The sequence below is a fragment of the Myodes glareolus genome, chromosome 5, assembly GCF_982192425.1.
Source record: "Myodes glareolus chromosome 5, mMyoGla1.1, whole genome shotgun sequence".
NCBI lineage: Eukaryota > Metazoa > Chordata > Mammalia > Rodentia > Cricetidae > Myodes > Myodes glareolus.
The window spans coordinates 88504611-88519558 of record NC_142030.1 but is presented as its reverse complement, the minus strand read 5'-3'; the positions used below and the strand labels follow the sequence as shown (position 1 = coordinate 88519558).

General features: G+C 49.5%; 1 protein-coding gene across 9 annotated transcripts in view; it reads right to left on the bottom strand.

Moving 5' to 3' along the window:
* The window catches only part of Nav1 (neuron navigator 1), a 257270-nt gene that overhangs the window by 178228 nt on the left and 64094 nt on the right, over positions 1-14948 (bottom strand). For all 9 annotated transcript variants that reach the window (XM_087906482.1, XM_087906487.1, XM_087906489.1 and 6 more), the window contains exon 2: positions 272-1011. In XM_087906482.1, the coding sequence (XP_087762608.1) occupies positions 272-978 (707 nt within the window). In that variant the 5' untranslated portion in view covers positions 979-1011. The remainder of the gene's footprint in view (positions 1-271; positions 1012-14948) is intronic.

Genomic DNA, 14948 nt, shown 5'->3' with positions numbered 1-14948 from the left:
CTAATATAGTTCTGTCATTTCCAAGAGTGTGAAATGGCCATGTTAAGGACACCCTCTGTTTGTTGTCAAGGTCCAGAGTTGAGAAAAAGCAGAGGATTTAAGATTAGAGTTCTGTCTCGCACACCCAAGTTTCTAGCCATCCCCTTTCCTAGTTTTTGGCCCTGTAGTCTCCACCAGTCATTTGTCACCAAAGCCTCTGTTCTCAGTGAGTTTGCCCCTTGGTCTCAGCACACCATTGTTCCTCTTTCTCTCTCCGTGCTCCCCAGCTCACCTGTACTGAAAGGGGGCCACCGTGGCTGTGATTGGCTGGCTCTGCTGATGGGCGGAGGAAAAGCTAATGACCCCAGGAGTGGGAGAGGGCCTCATGCTGTGCACAGGGCTGCAGACTGGAGAGGAAGCCCCTGAAGCTGCCCCTTCATCAGGCTCCAGAGACCTCGGGCGCTTGTAGGGTTTGTCTCTTTGATCTTTTCCCTGGCAGCTGGGGAGCATTCGACCTTCAGGAGGCCCTGGAATTGGAGTTTCTCCATGACAGCTTGTCTGGGGTGGGCTCCTTCCCCTGGTCTGGCGAACTGAGATCCCTTCCTGGGTCTTCTTCCTCTGGGTGCTTTGTGTCTCCCCAGTTCTTCTGGATCCCGCCTGACTGGAGTGGGCTGTTTTGGGGGTTATTCTGGGGCTGCTCCAAGGGGAACTGGGGAGGCTTTCTACACTCTCAGGCAACTCCCTGGCTTGCCCTGCAGCTCTAGGGATGCCTCTTCCTCTGTAGGCCTTGGGGGAAGAGTTTCTGGAAGAGACCGCAGTCTTGCCGCGTCTTGGGGAGGCAGCGCGCTGGGGGCTCAGGGCCAAGTCAGCCTGCCGAGGCCGCAGCTGGGGAGAAGCGCCTGGGGTGTGAATCCTGGTCTGTGAGGAAGCTCGAGGCACAGGGATGGAAGAGGCGTAGTGTGGGCGGCTGGCAGAATTCACGTTGGCCATCCCATGCATCGTCAGCGACAGAGGTTGGGCCGCACTAGGATCCTGCAGAGACGGGAGAAAAGGAGAATGTCAGGTAAAGTCTCAAGTCCCTGTCCCTAGTGCATAAGGATGGTGCTGGCATCGATAGACAGCTGTGGGCTTCCTGCCTGAATCTGGACAAACAGGTATGCACGAAAAGGCTTTGAGAACATGCTCTGTGCGTGAGTTTTGTTTGACTTTTCTTGATTCTGCTCCTCTCCGGTGGTTGAGACAGACTCACCTCACCGATGCTACGGGATCAGGATTTTCAGGGTACCCCAAGTCCTTCAGATACTTCCCGAGAGAAATGCAATATCCTCCTACATGCCATTGGACCCAATGACATGCAGACTACAGTTCTTCCAATCCAGAAACTTGTAACTAGTGAACCTGTCTCCATGAAGCTCAGGCTCCTCCCACTCTCTTGCCCTCCTAGCTGATGGCCTCTCTTCTGGTCCTTTTCCTAATCCTACAACCACGGGGGATTTGAACACCTGGCCGTGAGTCCCCTCTGCTCGTTCCCCACCTGCATCCTGCAACCTCAAGACTGTTCTTTGCCACTTCCTCCCATGTCATCTAACCTCAGAAACCAGGGATCTCACCTGAAGGGCAAATACCTTCGGTCACCAGCACGTTTTCCCTTCTCTTCCACCTTGATCCATTCATTATCCCATCTCCCTTTCAGACCTCAGTCTCCCTCTCCCACCCCAGCTCCCCAGTTCTGCCATGTTAATGAGTGAAGAGAATTATTCAAAGAGAATCTGTAGCTGTTACAAAGGCACATGTAATTAAATTTGGGTCAATTTAAGAGTCAAGTCTTTAAAAATCAAAATATGAGAATTTACAGAATACAGACACAAACACGACCATAATTTTGTTATGGGGGAAAAAAACCTTTCTAAGCACCACATCAAAGGCAGAAATAATAAAGGAGCCAGGAGGTGGTGGCACACAGCTTTAATCCCAGCAGCACTCGGGAGCAGAGGCAGGCAGATCTCTGTGAGTTCAAGGCCAGCCTGGTCTACAGAGCGAGTTCCAGGGCAGCCAATGCTATTACATAGAAAAAACCCTGTCTTGAAAAAACAAAACAAAAATAAATAAATAAAAACAAAACAAAACAAAAAAGAAGCCAGCACCAGAGTTGGGGATGTTTATGCTGTTGATGACCTCTCCCTGACCTTTGAGCTGGGGCCTGAGACCAGCTGTGGACTAGTCTGTGAGAAGCAAAGACAGATAGATGCTCCAGCCAGGGTGGATCTGTAGAAGCAACTCGGAGGCTGTGAGAACATACAGGCGTTCTCCCAACAGATGACAAGAAAGAGAAGCCATACCCTCTCCCCTTCCTCTACTTTATACTTTAGTGACCTGATGACATTACTGGATGACCTAAGGTGCCCTTCACTTGCTCCAATAGAGGTGGCTAGCAAAGCCATGTGCATTCAGGGACCATAATGAGCTCTCTTCTGCCCCTCCAGGGTCCCTGCATGAAGGACCACACCCAAGGCTCAGCTGACTCCTGCTTGCCGTACTGTGCACTCCGAGCCCTCCTGCCTGGTCAGATTGAGGGAGTGAGTCACCCCTGGTCTGCTCAGGATGCACAGTGTCCTGTTCTGTCTTCAGTCCCAGCATGAAAGGACCGAGGAGTCCTACCACAAAGATATCTGAGAGAAATGCAAGTAAGTACTGCCTGCACACCTGGGAAAGTACGTAACCTCTCCATGCCTGTAAAATGAAGGCACGGTAAGACTGAGGTGCAGATCATGAGTCCTTCAATAAGAAGAGAGCACCCTGCTAGACAGCCTATGGCCTCAGTGGGGTGGAGAGAGGATATAGTCTGTCACCGGCCTTCCGCCCAGCCACCCCCTATAGTGGTCAGCTCTGCCCTGCCCATCAGTTTTGGTGCCGAGCACTAGCCCGGAGGTTTATGTGGACTCAGGGGGCTGACCTTGGCCTAGAACACTGAGCTGCGCTGGACTCTGAGCACTGGAGCTGACCAGCAGGCCCACTTGCGGCAAAGGCTTTAGACTACTGACCTGTTGTACCCATGCTCAAGACTTTGGCATTTCTATGCTCTAACCTCCAGCATGCATGGTAAAGCTGCTGCAAAGGCCTATTTCTGCTCCCATCCTTCATCCCAATCCAAATCCAACATGGGGACCAAACCCAGTCAGACCCCTCAGATCACCCCTTCTGGGAACTTCATCTTTAAGAGAATCTAGAAATTGTATCTTGGTTCAGCCTGATTGATCGAGTGTCTCCAGGATGCTGTGCCCTGACTCAAAGACCCATAGCAGCCCACCTACCTGCTCTGTCAGGAACCGCCAGCTCCTAGCTCTGCAGGACCTAGTCTGGACTTACTGGCCTCAGATGTCCCCACGCCCTCTGGCTAGGGCTGGCTGGCTTTCCAATTCTCGCAGTCTGAAGGCCAAGGCTGCTTCTAGCTCCCTTGCTAATGGAGTATATCCACTAGCTGCTGCTTTCACTAGATCATCATTTTTTAAAAAGCATGATGGGAGAGGACTTTTAAAACCATGCCTCGGTAGGTCGCTGAGGCCCCGCCCTGCCTCTCCAGTGCAGTTGCTTGCCCCTCCTTCTCAGAAGGTCGCCCTCTAGGAGATTGGAAGCAGGATGCTGCTTGGGAGGTGACAGCCATTGTCCCAGGTGGAGCCTGGGAGAGCCACAGCAGCCTTAGGGTAATGGAGGGTCATTCACCAGGCAGCACATTATTCTAGCCTGTGGCAGGGTGTCACTGAGGGGCATCTCTAGTTTGCCTCTAAGTGAGCATCTCTGGGCACTGTAAGGTGAAATCGCACATCTGCCCTTACAGAGCTGTCCCCTGTGTGCCTGGGAGCAGCCTCTCTTAGTGAGACATTATTTCAAATCCTCACAACAACCTGAGAAGGCAGGTCTTACCATTCCCCTTTCATGGGACAGGAGGGTGATGTTGCGGTTGAGTTGTGCCAAGTGTACCGGAGAGGGGGTGAGCCCTGCGAATCGGCAGGCTACACTCACCATGTACCCAGAACTCAGCCCCAACACCCCTTGTGCCACGATGGCCTCTCTCCTTGCTGTCATGCTGTCCTGAGTCTCTCAGAGATGGAGCTGGGAAGGAGATCAAGTCCATAGGTTGGAGACCAGAGCAGAAGAAAATCGGTCATAGGCAGCACTGGGTGGGGAGCTCTTCTTCCCCCAACAGTCCTTATACCTTATACTCTCTGTCCCCCTCATTCTGTTTGCCTTGGGTGGTTGGGGTGAGAATGGGCAGGGGCTTGGAGAGGGGAGAGGTGATGGATATAATTCAGCCTGGCCACAGCTCTATTATGACTAGTAGGTGGCTGGAGATACACGTGGGCTGGGGTAGAAGCTTGCGTGATGGCTAATCTTGGTTGTCAGCTTGCCTACATCTGGAATCAGCCTAAACCCAAGCAGCTAGGCATCACTGTCAGGGATTTTATTGATTGGATCATCTAAGATGGGAAGACCCACCCTAAATCTGGGCACATAAAAGGATATGGAAGAAGGAAGCTTTTGCTTTTTGCCTACTTGCCTTTCCTTTTGCTGGTGATTTCACCTATCCTGTTGTTGAGGCCTTCCTTGGCTGCTATTAGAACTTACTTCTTTGGGATTCCACCGTAGACTGAAGCCCAGCAGCTCTCTAGGACTCCAGCATCAGATTGGGTCTATGGAGACATCCAGTCTCATGGACCGAAAAACAACAGGATTTCTGTCAGGAGACAGCCACTGTTGAACTATCTGGATCACAACCTGTAAGCCACTTAAATAAACCCTTTACATATGTGTGTGTGTATACAAATATATGTGGGATTTACTGAATGAATAATATTAATATATTAAAGAATGACTATATGTATATAGTCATTCTATTGGTTCTGTTCTTTTTTATTAGTTCTGTAGAGAATGCTGACTAATGCAGCTTAGGAGAAAGGGTAAGGGGTGGGAAAGATACATGGGTGGAGGCCTCTGAGCTGAGACATGGACAATGGTGCCTCCTGAGGTCATAAGTTTTGTCCTGGGCCACAGTCTGATGCCTGCTGGCTGTGGCACCTACTGCACTCTTAGTGAGACAAATAATTTGGGGACTGTACTTGCTCTGGGCCTATTCTGCTCCTGCTCTGCGCTCACTCCTCATTGTTCTGAGTCCTGAACAGGCATAATAATGTGATCCTGTGGAGATGTTTGACTCTGTTAAGCCAAAGAGCTTGGCTGCTAGCACCATCAGCCTTCATGACACCTTCACAGTGCATCCGAGGAGTGTCAAGGGCAGAAGAAGGTTATGGAGGGAGCTGGAAGGGGATGCAGAGAACAAGAAAGAGAGAGAAAGAGAGAGAGAGAGAGAGAGAGAGAGAGAGAGAGAGAGAGAGAGAGAGACTACCAAATCACCAAGTACTCTGACCTGGCACTTCATTTGGCCTCAGTGAAGAAGAATGTTTCAGGAGTTCCTTAGTTCCCTCATTCTGGGAAACCCTGTGCTCACTGCTACCTTAGGGAGTTGGTACTCCGTGTTACAAACAGCATCCCACTTTCAAAAGGATTCTTGGCATCATCTCTTTGTCCAACCACACTCTACCTGGGTACCTTCCATCTGCCACATGCTTTGCCAGGTGCTATGAAAATCAAGATGGCAGAGACCCAATTCTGATCTCAAGGACTGAGAAACACACCAAGCAGCCTGTTTGGTGGATACTAAAAGAGATAAAATGAAGCACCACTGAGACATCAGGGTCTGTTAAGGATAGCTAGTAAGACTTCGAGGAAGAGGCAGCAATAGGGTTGGTGGTTCAATCTTGGAAATGGTGATGTGGTATAGGGTTCCTCATACCCATGGGTCTATCCATCCGCTCTATCATTCAGACCCTGCTCTTCAAAGAGAGCGAGCGCTACAATGATGACGAATAAACTCCTGGACCCAAAGCCTGGCTTTGCTTATAGTGTGACCCCTGATAAGTCCTAGAACTTGTGTTTTCCTTTCTACAAAATGAGACTAAGATCAGTTCCTGCCTATTAGGACAGCTTCAATAGTAAGTTAGTTAAACACAAAAGGCTTAGAACCATGCTTCATCTGGCCCTCAACAAACAGTTGTTAGGACCTCAAAGACTGATCTCTCTCATTTTATTGTCATTAGTAGCATTTGTCTGTGTATCTGTTAGAAACAGGGTTCCATGTATCCTAGGCTGGCTTCGAGTGTCCTTGTAGCCAAGGACAACCTTGAACTTCTGACTCTCCTGCTTCCCTTCCCACACACTGGCATCACAGACATCAACCTCCATGTGTCTGGTTTATGCCAGAGATTCCAGGGATGGAGGCTGAGCTGCCTGGTTCTTCTGTTAGAAGTCTGCAGCAGGACAAACACTGCCCACCTGTTGTGGGATATTTGCACACTGTGTGAAGGTCTATTGCTGTGATTGGTTTAATAAAGAGCTGAAGGGCTAATAGCTAGGCAGGAGGTACAGGCAGGACTTCTGGGCAGAGGGAGGAAGTAGGAGTAGATAACCTAAGTGTGGAGGAGATGCCAGTGAGACATAGAGGGAGTCAGACATACAGAATGAAGAAAAGGTAAAAAGCCATATGGTAAAACGTAGATTAATAAAAGCAGGTTGATTGGAGTTATAAGAGCTAGTGGGACAAGCCGAGCTTTCATAATTAATAATAAGTCTTGGTATCATTATTCGGGAGCTGGCTGGTGGGACAGAGAAAGACTCATTACACCCACACTGGATATGATTTCACTCAACTGTCTACCAGAGGAACGAGAAAGAGGTTGACCAGTTGGAAAAACATGTGGTTTCCTGGTAAGCAGAAGGCCAGTCTGGAAGGGTCATCACTTCTCACTGTGTGGCTCCAGAAAAGTCAAGTTTTCTAAGCCTGGAAATTTCTCTCACCTGCAAAATCTGGTCATGGGCTTTCAGAAAGATCAAATGAAGGGATAAAGTAAGACACTCAGTATGGTAATAGGCGCATAGCAGTGGTATAAACTATGTTAGAACATCTGTCCTTCCTCCAGGGAGGAAAGGAACCAAATTCAGAAGACAAGTAGGACGGCCTGATGTTTTGCAGGTAAGTCAAGCGGCTGGTGGCCTCGGGTGGAGCAGCCCCAGGATCCCAGCATGGTGTACAGCACACTCATCAGAAAATTGCACTTGATCTACCCACCCTATCCCCTTAGTGTCTATACTCCAAACACCTGCTCTCACACACTCACCCTGGTACCACAATCACGTATTTAAAGATCTAATTTTAAAAATCTTGCGTGGGTGAGTGTGTGAGCATGTAAGAGCAGGTGCCTACAGAGGACAGAGGATCCACTGGAGCTGGAGTTACAAGCGGTTGTGGGCTGCCTGGCGTGAGTCCTTTATGAGATCAGGAAGTGCTTTTAGTTCACGGGCATCTTTCTAGCCTCTTATATTTTATTTTTAAACTAAACTCCTTTTAGTTGCCTTTCCGGGCTGCATGCCTGACACCAGTCTAACCATTCTATCGCAATAACTTACAACGGTCCTACCAATTGGTGTCACCATCATCCCTGCTTCAGAGGCACAGACTACAAAAACCTGGAAGGTTAAGGATCTTGCTCAGGATCACACAGCTGCAGATGGCAGAACCTAGGTGGCACCTAGGAGCCCAGATTCCAAGCCTATGTTTGCAGCTAGCTCACTGCAGCTTCCCACCACATAGCTGGAACAAGCCTCCCTTCTAGTCCCATCCCATCTCTTCACTCTGGCCCCAGGCCCCAGCAGGACAAATGCCAGCTAACTGGCTTAATGCTCTGCAAATCCCAGAGCCAAGAAGTATTTCGGGTCTATAAATATTTTACTCAAGCTTAGAAGGTGGTGAGAGCCCAAGCGCTAGCTCCCTCCATTCTGCAGAGCCTAGGCAGGGTGTTTGGGGAGGAAGGTGGTCCATTATGAGGCTGGAGAACTCTTCAGATTGCCAGTTCTGGACCAGCTTTCCTCTGCCAGATCTGCCCAGGAGCAGCAGCCCGCAGTCACGGCAGAGTGGGCGGGGTCTGGTCGTGGTGCTGATAGGACAGCTCCTCCTGCAGCTGCCAGTTAAAGAGGCCGCCACAGATCTTTGGGGAAGCAGTTAAGATGCCCACTCCATAAAGTCAGTAATCACAGTATGATGAGGATGGATATGTTATGTTGAAATTTAAAAAAAAAAAGGACAGAGGAGAATAAAGAAAAAAGGGAGAGAAAAGAAAAATATAGAAAAGAGATGGAGGAAAATTACACAGCCATTGTTGGCCTGGAGCAGTCTACACAGCCCAGAGTGGCAGCTTGATGCAGATCTGGAACCAGGATCACCTGAATTGGCCACATCCTCATTTTCCTCTTCCCACATACTGCCATGCAGATATGGGCACTGATGCTTCCTGCCCGAGGGCTAGAGGCAGTCCAGAGCAGCACACTTCTTGGGTGCTAAAGATGAGCACTCGCCTTATAGCACTAGGTATACAGATGGGGGAGTTAGGAGAGGAAGGTTACAGCAGTGGCGGCTCTTCCACCAGAAGTGCTGCTTGTTAGTGAGCTATGTTCTGGGCTCAGCACTGACCACCCTCTCTGCCATTAGCATCCATTCACGGCAGCCACTTTAGTCAAAGACCAGCAAGCACTGCTCAGAATGCTTCATGTCTAACCTAAACTTCATTTTCACCGGAGTATCATTGGGTCACCTGATTTATGCAGGACTGGTGTGGAGTGGATGCACAAAGCCAGACAGCAAGCTGAGTTTTCATATGTTTAAAGCCACGGCACGGGGCTGTTGAGAAGGCTCAGTCGTGAAAAGCATACTGCTCGGGAGGAGAGATGGGTCAGTGGTTATGAGCATGTATGTGTTCTTGAAGAAAGTCTGAGTCTGATTCCCATCACCCACACCAGGCATCTCACAACAACCTACAACTCTAATTCCAGGGGATTTGACATCCTTCCAACCTCCTCAGCCACCTAGACATAACTAACAATAATTAAAAAGAAAAAAGCCCCACTCTGTTCTTAGTCAGTTCACAATTGTGTGGAACTCAAGCTCCAGGGGAACTGATGCCATCTTCTGGACTCAGTGGGTGTGCACTTGAGTGCACATACCCATATATGGACATACATATATATACATAATTTTAAAATAATAAAGTTAATATTCTCCACAGTGGGCTGGAGAGATGGCTCGGTTGTCAAAAGCACCAGCTGTTCTTTTAAAGGAATCAGGTTCTATCTCCAGCACCCACAATTCTCAGCACCCACATGGTGGTTCACAAATGTCTCTATCTCCGGTTCCAGGGGATGTGACCTCTGAGGGCCTCAGCTATGCACGTGGTACACATACATACATACATACATACATACATACAAGCAAAACAGTCATACACAGAAAATAAAAATGTATTAAAAAGTGGCATGTGTTAAAAGAGGATGCGAAGTCGTGGGAATACTCCTGAAGGTGATGCTTTCACTATAGGAAGATAGCCTAGGGGCAACATCTGTGCCAGGAGGCAGACTTGGATGACCTGCGAGGAGGCAGGTGCCACAGAGGGAAGTCTTAGGCCATGTGCATTTCTTTTCACACCGCCTTACTTCATCTGCCATGGGGGGTCTCTTTTGCCTTTGTAATCCTGATCGCTCCTTCCCATAACTAAGCCCCAACTGAGGCTTTTCCTCTGGCTGGAACCGCAGTCTGGCTCCCTGGGGGCTGAACCTTCACAGAGAACGGACAGCCACATCCTTCGATGCCACAGTGAAAAGGTGACTCTGCTGCTCCAGCCTTTGGACACTGTGCACACAGACACATACTTCCATGGTCTGAATGATTCTGTTTCCCCAAAATCCACATGCTGAGATGACTCTCCAAGGACAGCATTAAAAGGCCAGGCCCTTGGGAGGTGACTACGTTAAGGCAGAGTCCTTATAAATGGGATTAGTTCCCTCTTCAAAGTGGCTTAAGGATGCTGTTCTTCTGTCATATGAAGACCCAGAAGACCCAGAAGACGAGAGGCTGGACCTTACCAGTGAATCTGTTAATACCTTGATCTCATGCCTCGTGATCAGCATATTTCTGAAGTTTATATGTTCCATAGATGAGACACACATGCCTGTACCTAAACACAGAGATATGCACCTCATCCCCCAGATGTACACACTTATACTCCAACCAGATACACACAGGCAAACCACACCCACACGCATGAATACACATACACAGTCACATACTCTCATACACACACATACACACACACAAACATATGTGTTCAACCTTACATGTTCTTTAACATACATATCATTTAAATTTTTTAAAAACTTGTTTACAAATAATGCAATTTAACCTTGTTTTTGCCGGTCTGTTTGACCCAGTGCTGGTTCAGATAGACTGTCTAGTCGGAAAGTTCTAAGAATTCTCCTGTCTCTTCCTTTTCAGCGATGGATTTATACATGCCAACAAGTCCCTGGATTTTTACACAAAACCCTGGGAACTGAACTCGTCATTATGTTTGCACGGCAAGCACTTTGCCACATCTCCCAGCTCCCTCACCACTACATTGCCCCTTGCCCTTCCACATCTTGCAGCATGCACCAGGCTTTCCCTGGAGAACGGAGTAATGGACCTGGTACAGTACCTGTGTGCTACCTGGGGCAAGAAACACAGGCGAAGATAAGCATCCCTTGCCTGCAAGGAAGGAGCTCGTCCCGAGTCACAGTGTGAAATGGCAGAAGAGCCTGGTGTGACCACTCAGACTCCTGCCCATGTTAGACCTCAGTCTCTCTCAGATCTGGAATTGTGAAGAGCCTCAAGAGACATTTGTTAGTGTTTATTTGGTCCAGCCTCTATCCTCTGTCAGCCTGAGAACAGAGATGTTGGGGGCATCACCCCCGCAATTCAGCTGCCAGGTCCTTGGCAGAAAAGGGAATCACCCTAGGCACTGTGGAGAGAAGACAAGGGCAGACAGCTAGTGGGTATCATTGAGTGGGCAGAGGATTGGCAGAAAGCAAAGGAAATGGCCACAATTTGGCATGGGAGCAGTGTGGGCTCAGTACCCCAGCGCCCGCCTGGCTGGCTCCTGGCTCAGAACAGGGATTAGGATTGTTCAAAGGCAGTGGGATCCATCATTTCCTTCCCACGTCCCCTCTGAGTCCCAGGCTTCTGCCAGCTCTTAGGAGTTCCCTGACCTGAAGGCTGACATGGCCTCCTTTCTGACCAGATGGTGACATGCTTACAGAGGAAAGATGGCGTCCTGAGGGAATCTCAGGTACTCCCAACATAACTCTAGTAAATCACCAGGCAAGAGTCCAGCCTTTGCCCCTAGTCCAACCCTACTGATCCCCGACAGAGGCTTCTGAATGCAACAAAACCCAGATTTGAAATGCCTGTCACCTACTTCCCCAAACAGCATTCCCTAACTGTTCGCTGACCATGAGCTGCTACATCTATACCCAGGCTGCCAAAGACAGGGCACTCTGATATCTCAAACACCACACAGAATCAGCAACCACTACCTTCCTCCTAGATCTCAGAACCAGTCACCCCATTCCCCTTGTCTAGAAGTTCTTCTACGCATCTCACCTCTACCCTGCTAGTTAAAAAACAGAAGGCACTTTCTAGTCCCTCATACTGGGGGCTTGCTTCTCTTGGTTCCTGGCCTCAGACACAGGACTGGAGTCTGAACTTCAGGGAGGGGCTGCAGAACTTCCTGGCTGCAGACTCCTGCTGTCAGCATATCTGGTGTATCTCGCTGATTTGCTCCATCCAGCGGCTCCACTCAAAGCAGTAGCTTTGATTCCTTTTCAATTAGCCCAGAGGAATGATTTAGTGCTAATGAAAATCAATGGTTTAAAACTGTCCCACAAATCACAGGGGCTGGAGGTCTGTTATAAGTGTCTCTTAGGGAAGTTGGGATGGGCCTGGGAAGCATGGGACCCGCCCACAGTTTCCTACAACTCTATATTTTACCAGAGAAGCCACTCTCCCTGCCTGCTCCCCATCCCCTTTGCCTCCCCCTCTTCCCAGGCACTTTCCTGGAATCCAGAATGTTCCTGCTTCACGACCTCCAATGCCAAACACCTTACCACTGTGTTTGGCTCCTGTGATGAAGATTATAGAGTTTGAAGTCACCGGACGTAGATGTCTAGGTTCTGAGAACCAGTTGCTGGGCGTCTGGTTTCTTAAGGGACAGCTTAGGTACAGGGCGGATTGACCCAGGCTGAGCTGCTGGGCTGCTGGTGGGGGGGAGGTGAGGGGAGCAGCTGTGCGTGGAGCCTTGAGGGTGGGGAGTTCCATGAAGACAGAGAGAGCAGAGACCCTGGCAGCCAGCCAGACAACAGGTCTCTTTAGTACTGATCGGCTCAGTCTTTCTCACGTTCAACTTATTATGAGTTTTCTCCCCCAACACAAGGTTTCCAGCATCACTCACGGATGAATTTTCCAGCTGGGCAGATGGAGGTGCATCATTCAGCAAAGCTTAGGGCACAGGGCTGGGCCAGGGGAAGGGAGGTTCCTTGATGGTAGGGTAGGAGAGAGCTCTCCAGGATTCTGGAATGCTCAAGATCCAAACTGCTTTTCTGGAGGGGGGTGGATTCCCACCGTCTCCACCTATCCTCCCCGATACTGGGCCGGGTTTTTGCCTGCAATACTCTGGGCCTCAGCACCTTGGAAGTGTGTGTACGAGGTCTCGGATCAGCATGGTCTCCACGTGCAAGGGCTGGCATTCTCATGCTCGGACCAGACAGAAGTCAGGCGGATGAGTACCACACACCTGCCCTCACCCCACACTGAATGACAGTATTAGCTTTTGAAGGATTTGTTTGCTTGTTTGTTTGTTTTATTTCTCAGGGTGTTTGGAGGATCTGACTCTGTGAGGCGTGTGGAGGATCTGACTCCGTCTGTGAGGCATGTGGAGGATCTGACCCCGTCTGTGGTCTGTGAGGTGTGTGGAGGATCTGACTCCGCCTGTGAGGCGTGTGGAGGATCTGACTTCGTCTGTGAGGTGTGTGGAGGATCTGACTCTGCCTGTGAGGCGTGTGGAGGATCTGTTTGTGAGGCGTGTGGAGGATCTGACTCTGTGAGGCGTGTGGAGGATCTGACTCTGTCTGTGAGGCGTGTGGAGGATCTGACTCCGCCTGTGAGGCGTGTGGAGGATCTGACCCCGTCTGTGGTCTGTGAGGTGTGTGGAGGATCTGACTCCGCCTGTGAGGCGTGTGGAGGATCTGACTCTGCCTGTGAGGCGTGTGGAGGGTCTGACTCCATCTGTGAGGCATGTGGAGGGTCTGACTCTGTCTGTGAGGTGTGTGGAGGGTCTAACTCTGTCTGTGAGGCGTGTGGAGGGTCTGACTCTGTCTGTGAGGCGTGTGGAGGGTCTGACTCTGTCTGTGAGGCGTGTGGAGGGTCTGACTCTGTCTGTGAGGCGTGTGGAGGGTCTGACTCTGTCTGTGAGGTGTGTGGAGGATCTGACTCCGCCTGTGAGGCGTGTGGAGGGTCTGACTCCATCTGTGAGGCCTGTGGAGGGTCTGACTCTGTCTGTGAGGTGTGTGGCTTTGGAAAAGATGCTCAGCCTCTCAAGCTTTGCTTGCTTCTAGATAACAAGGACGACAAACATCACTGAACTGGGAAGATGAAATGGGCAAAGTAGGAACACATAGGGAGTACTTTAAAATCATTACTATTAGAGCTGGAGAGACGGCTGGCTGGTTCGGAGCAAGAGTTCTTGCTGCTCTTCCAGAGGCTCAGAGTTCTATGCCCAAGCACCCAAATTAGCCCCTCGCAATGTCTGCCACCGGGGATCCAATGCACTCTTCTGGCCTCTACAGGCACCAGCACACACCTGACACACATACATACACATAAAAATAAAATTTACCTTTTCTTTAAAAACCCCAAAGGGTAGTTACTACTCTTAAAAAAAAATCACAACATATACTAGAAAAAACAAACCCCCAAAATACACACACACTATAAAACTGCAGCTGTACTATAATTATAAGTGTACATTTCTTTACTGTGTACTAAGCACCTTTACCTTTTAATTTAAGTCTTCAAATGTCATTCTAAACACATTCATCGGATCACGAATTGTTATGGAAATGTATTGCCTGAACCCTGGTAAACCCCTCCACCACTGCTGCCTACGTATAGTGTTTCCAGTTTTCCCCAATTGCGGTTTTTTCTTTTTTCTTTCTTCCCGTCAGATTTTCGAGACAGGATTTCTCTGTGTAGCTCTGGCTGTCCTAGAATTCACTTTGTAAACCAGGCTGAAGTCAGACTTAGAGATCTGCCTGCTTCTGCCTCCCGAGCATGGGAATTAAAGGCGGTTCTGCTTGTGCTTCAGATATTCTCCTCAGGCTTCGTTCTTAGAAGGAGATTGGCTGGGTCCAGGAGGAGAGAGTCCTGAAAAGCCTTTCAGTTACAAATTGCAGACTGCTGTTCCGAAAAGATCAGCCAACTCCTTCCACAACAGTGTCTGGAGTGTCTGACTCACTCTCAGCGGCGAGCATCTAGCATCTAAACTGCCTTGTTCAGCAGGAGGGCGTCATCCACTGGGAGCCTGGCCGTGCATACAAGAACATGAACAGGCCAAAGAGGTAGGAGAGCACAGCTGGAGAAGATGTACGGGTGCTCCTTCACCCCTGCGAGGGATCAGACCCCATCTGCTCTCCTTCCCACTAGACAAAGAAGCTGGACTATCTGAGGATGATGGCTCTTGCCTTTAACCTAGCACTTGAGAAACAGAAGCAAACAGCGCTCTGAGAGTTCAAGGTCAGCCTGAGCTACAAAGCCAGCGCCAAGGCAGCCAGGGCCACTCAGGGAGACCCTGTCTCAGAAACAAACAAAAACAATGTGCAGTGCTCTGTTTTAGAGCTGAGAACCTTCTAAGCATATTGAGCATTAAATAATGAAACTGTGTCTTTCTCATTGCCTGCTTGGAGCTGAAAGAGACAGAGATGTTCCTTTGCCTGGAATGCCC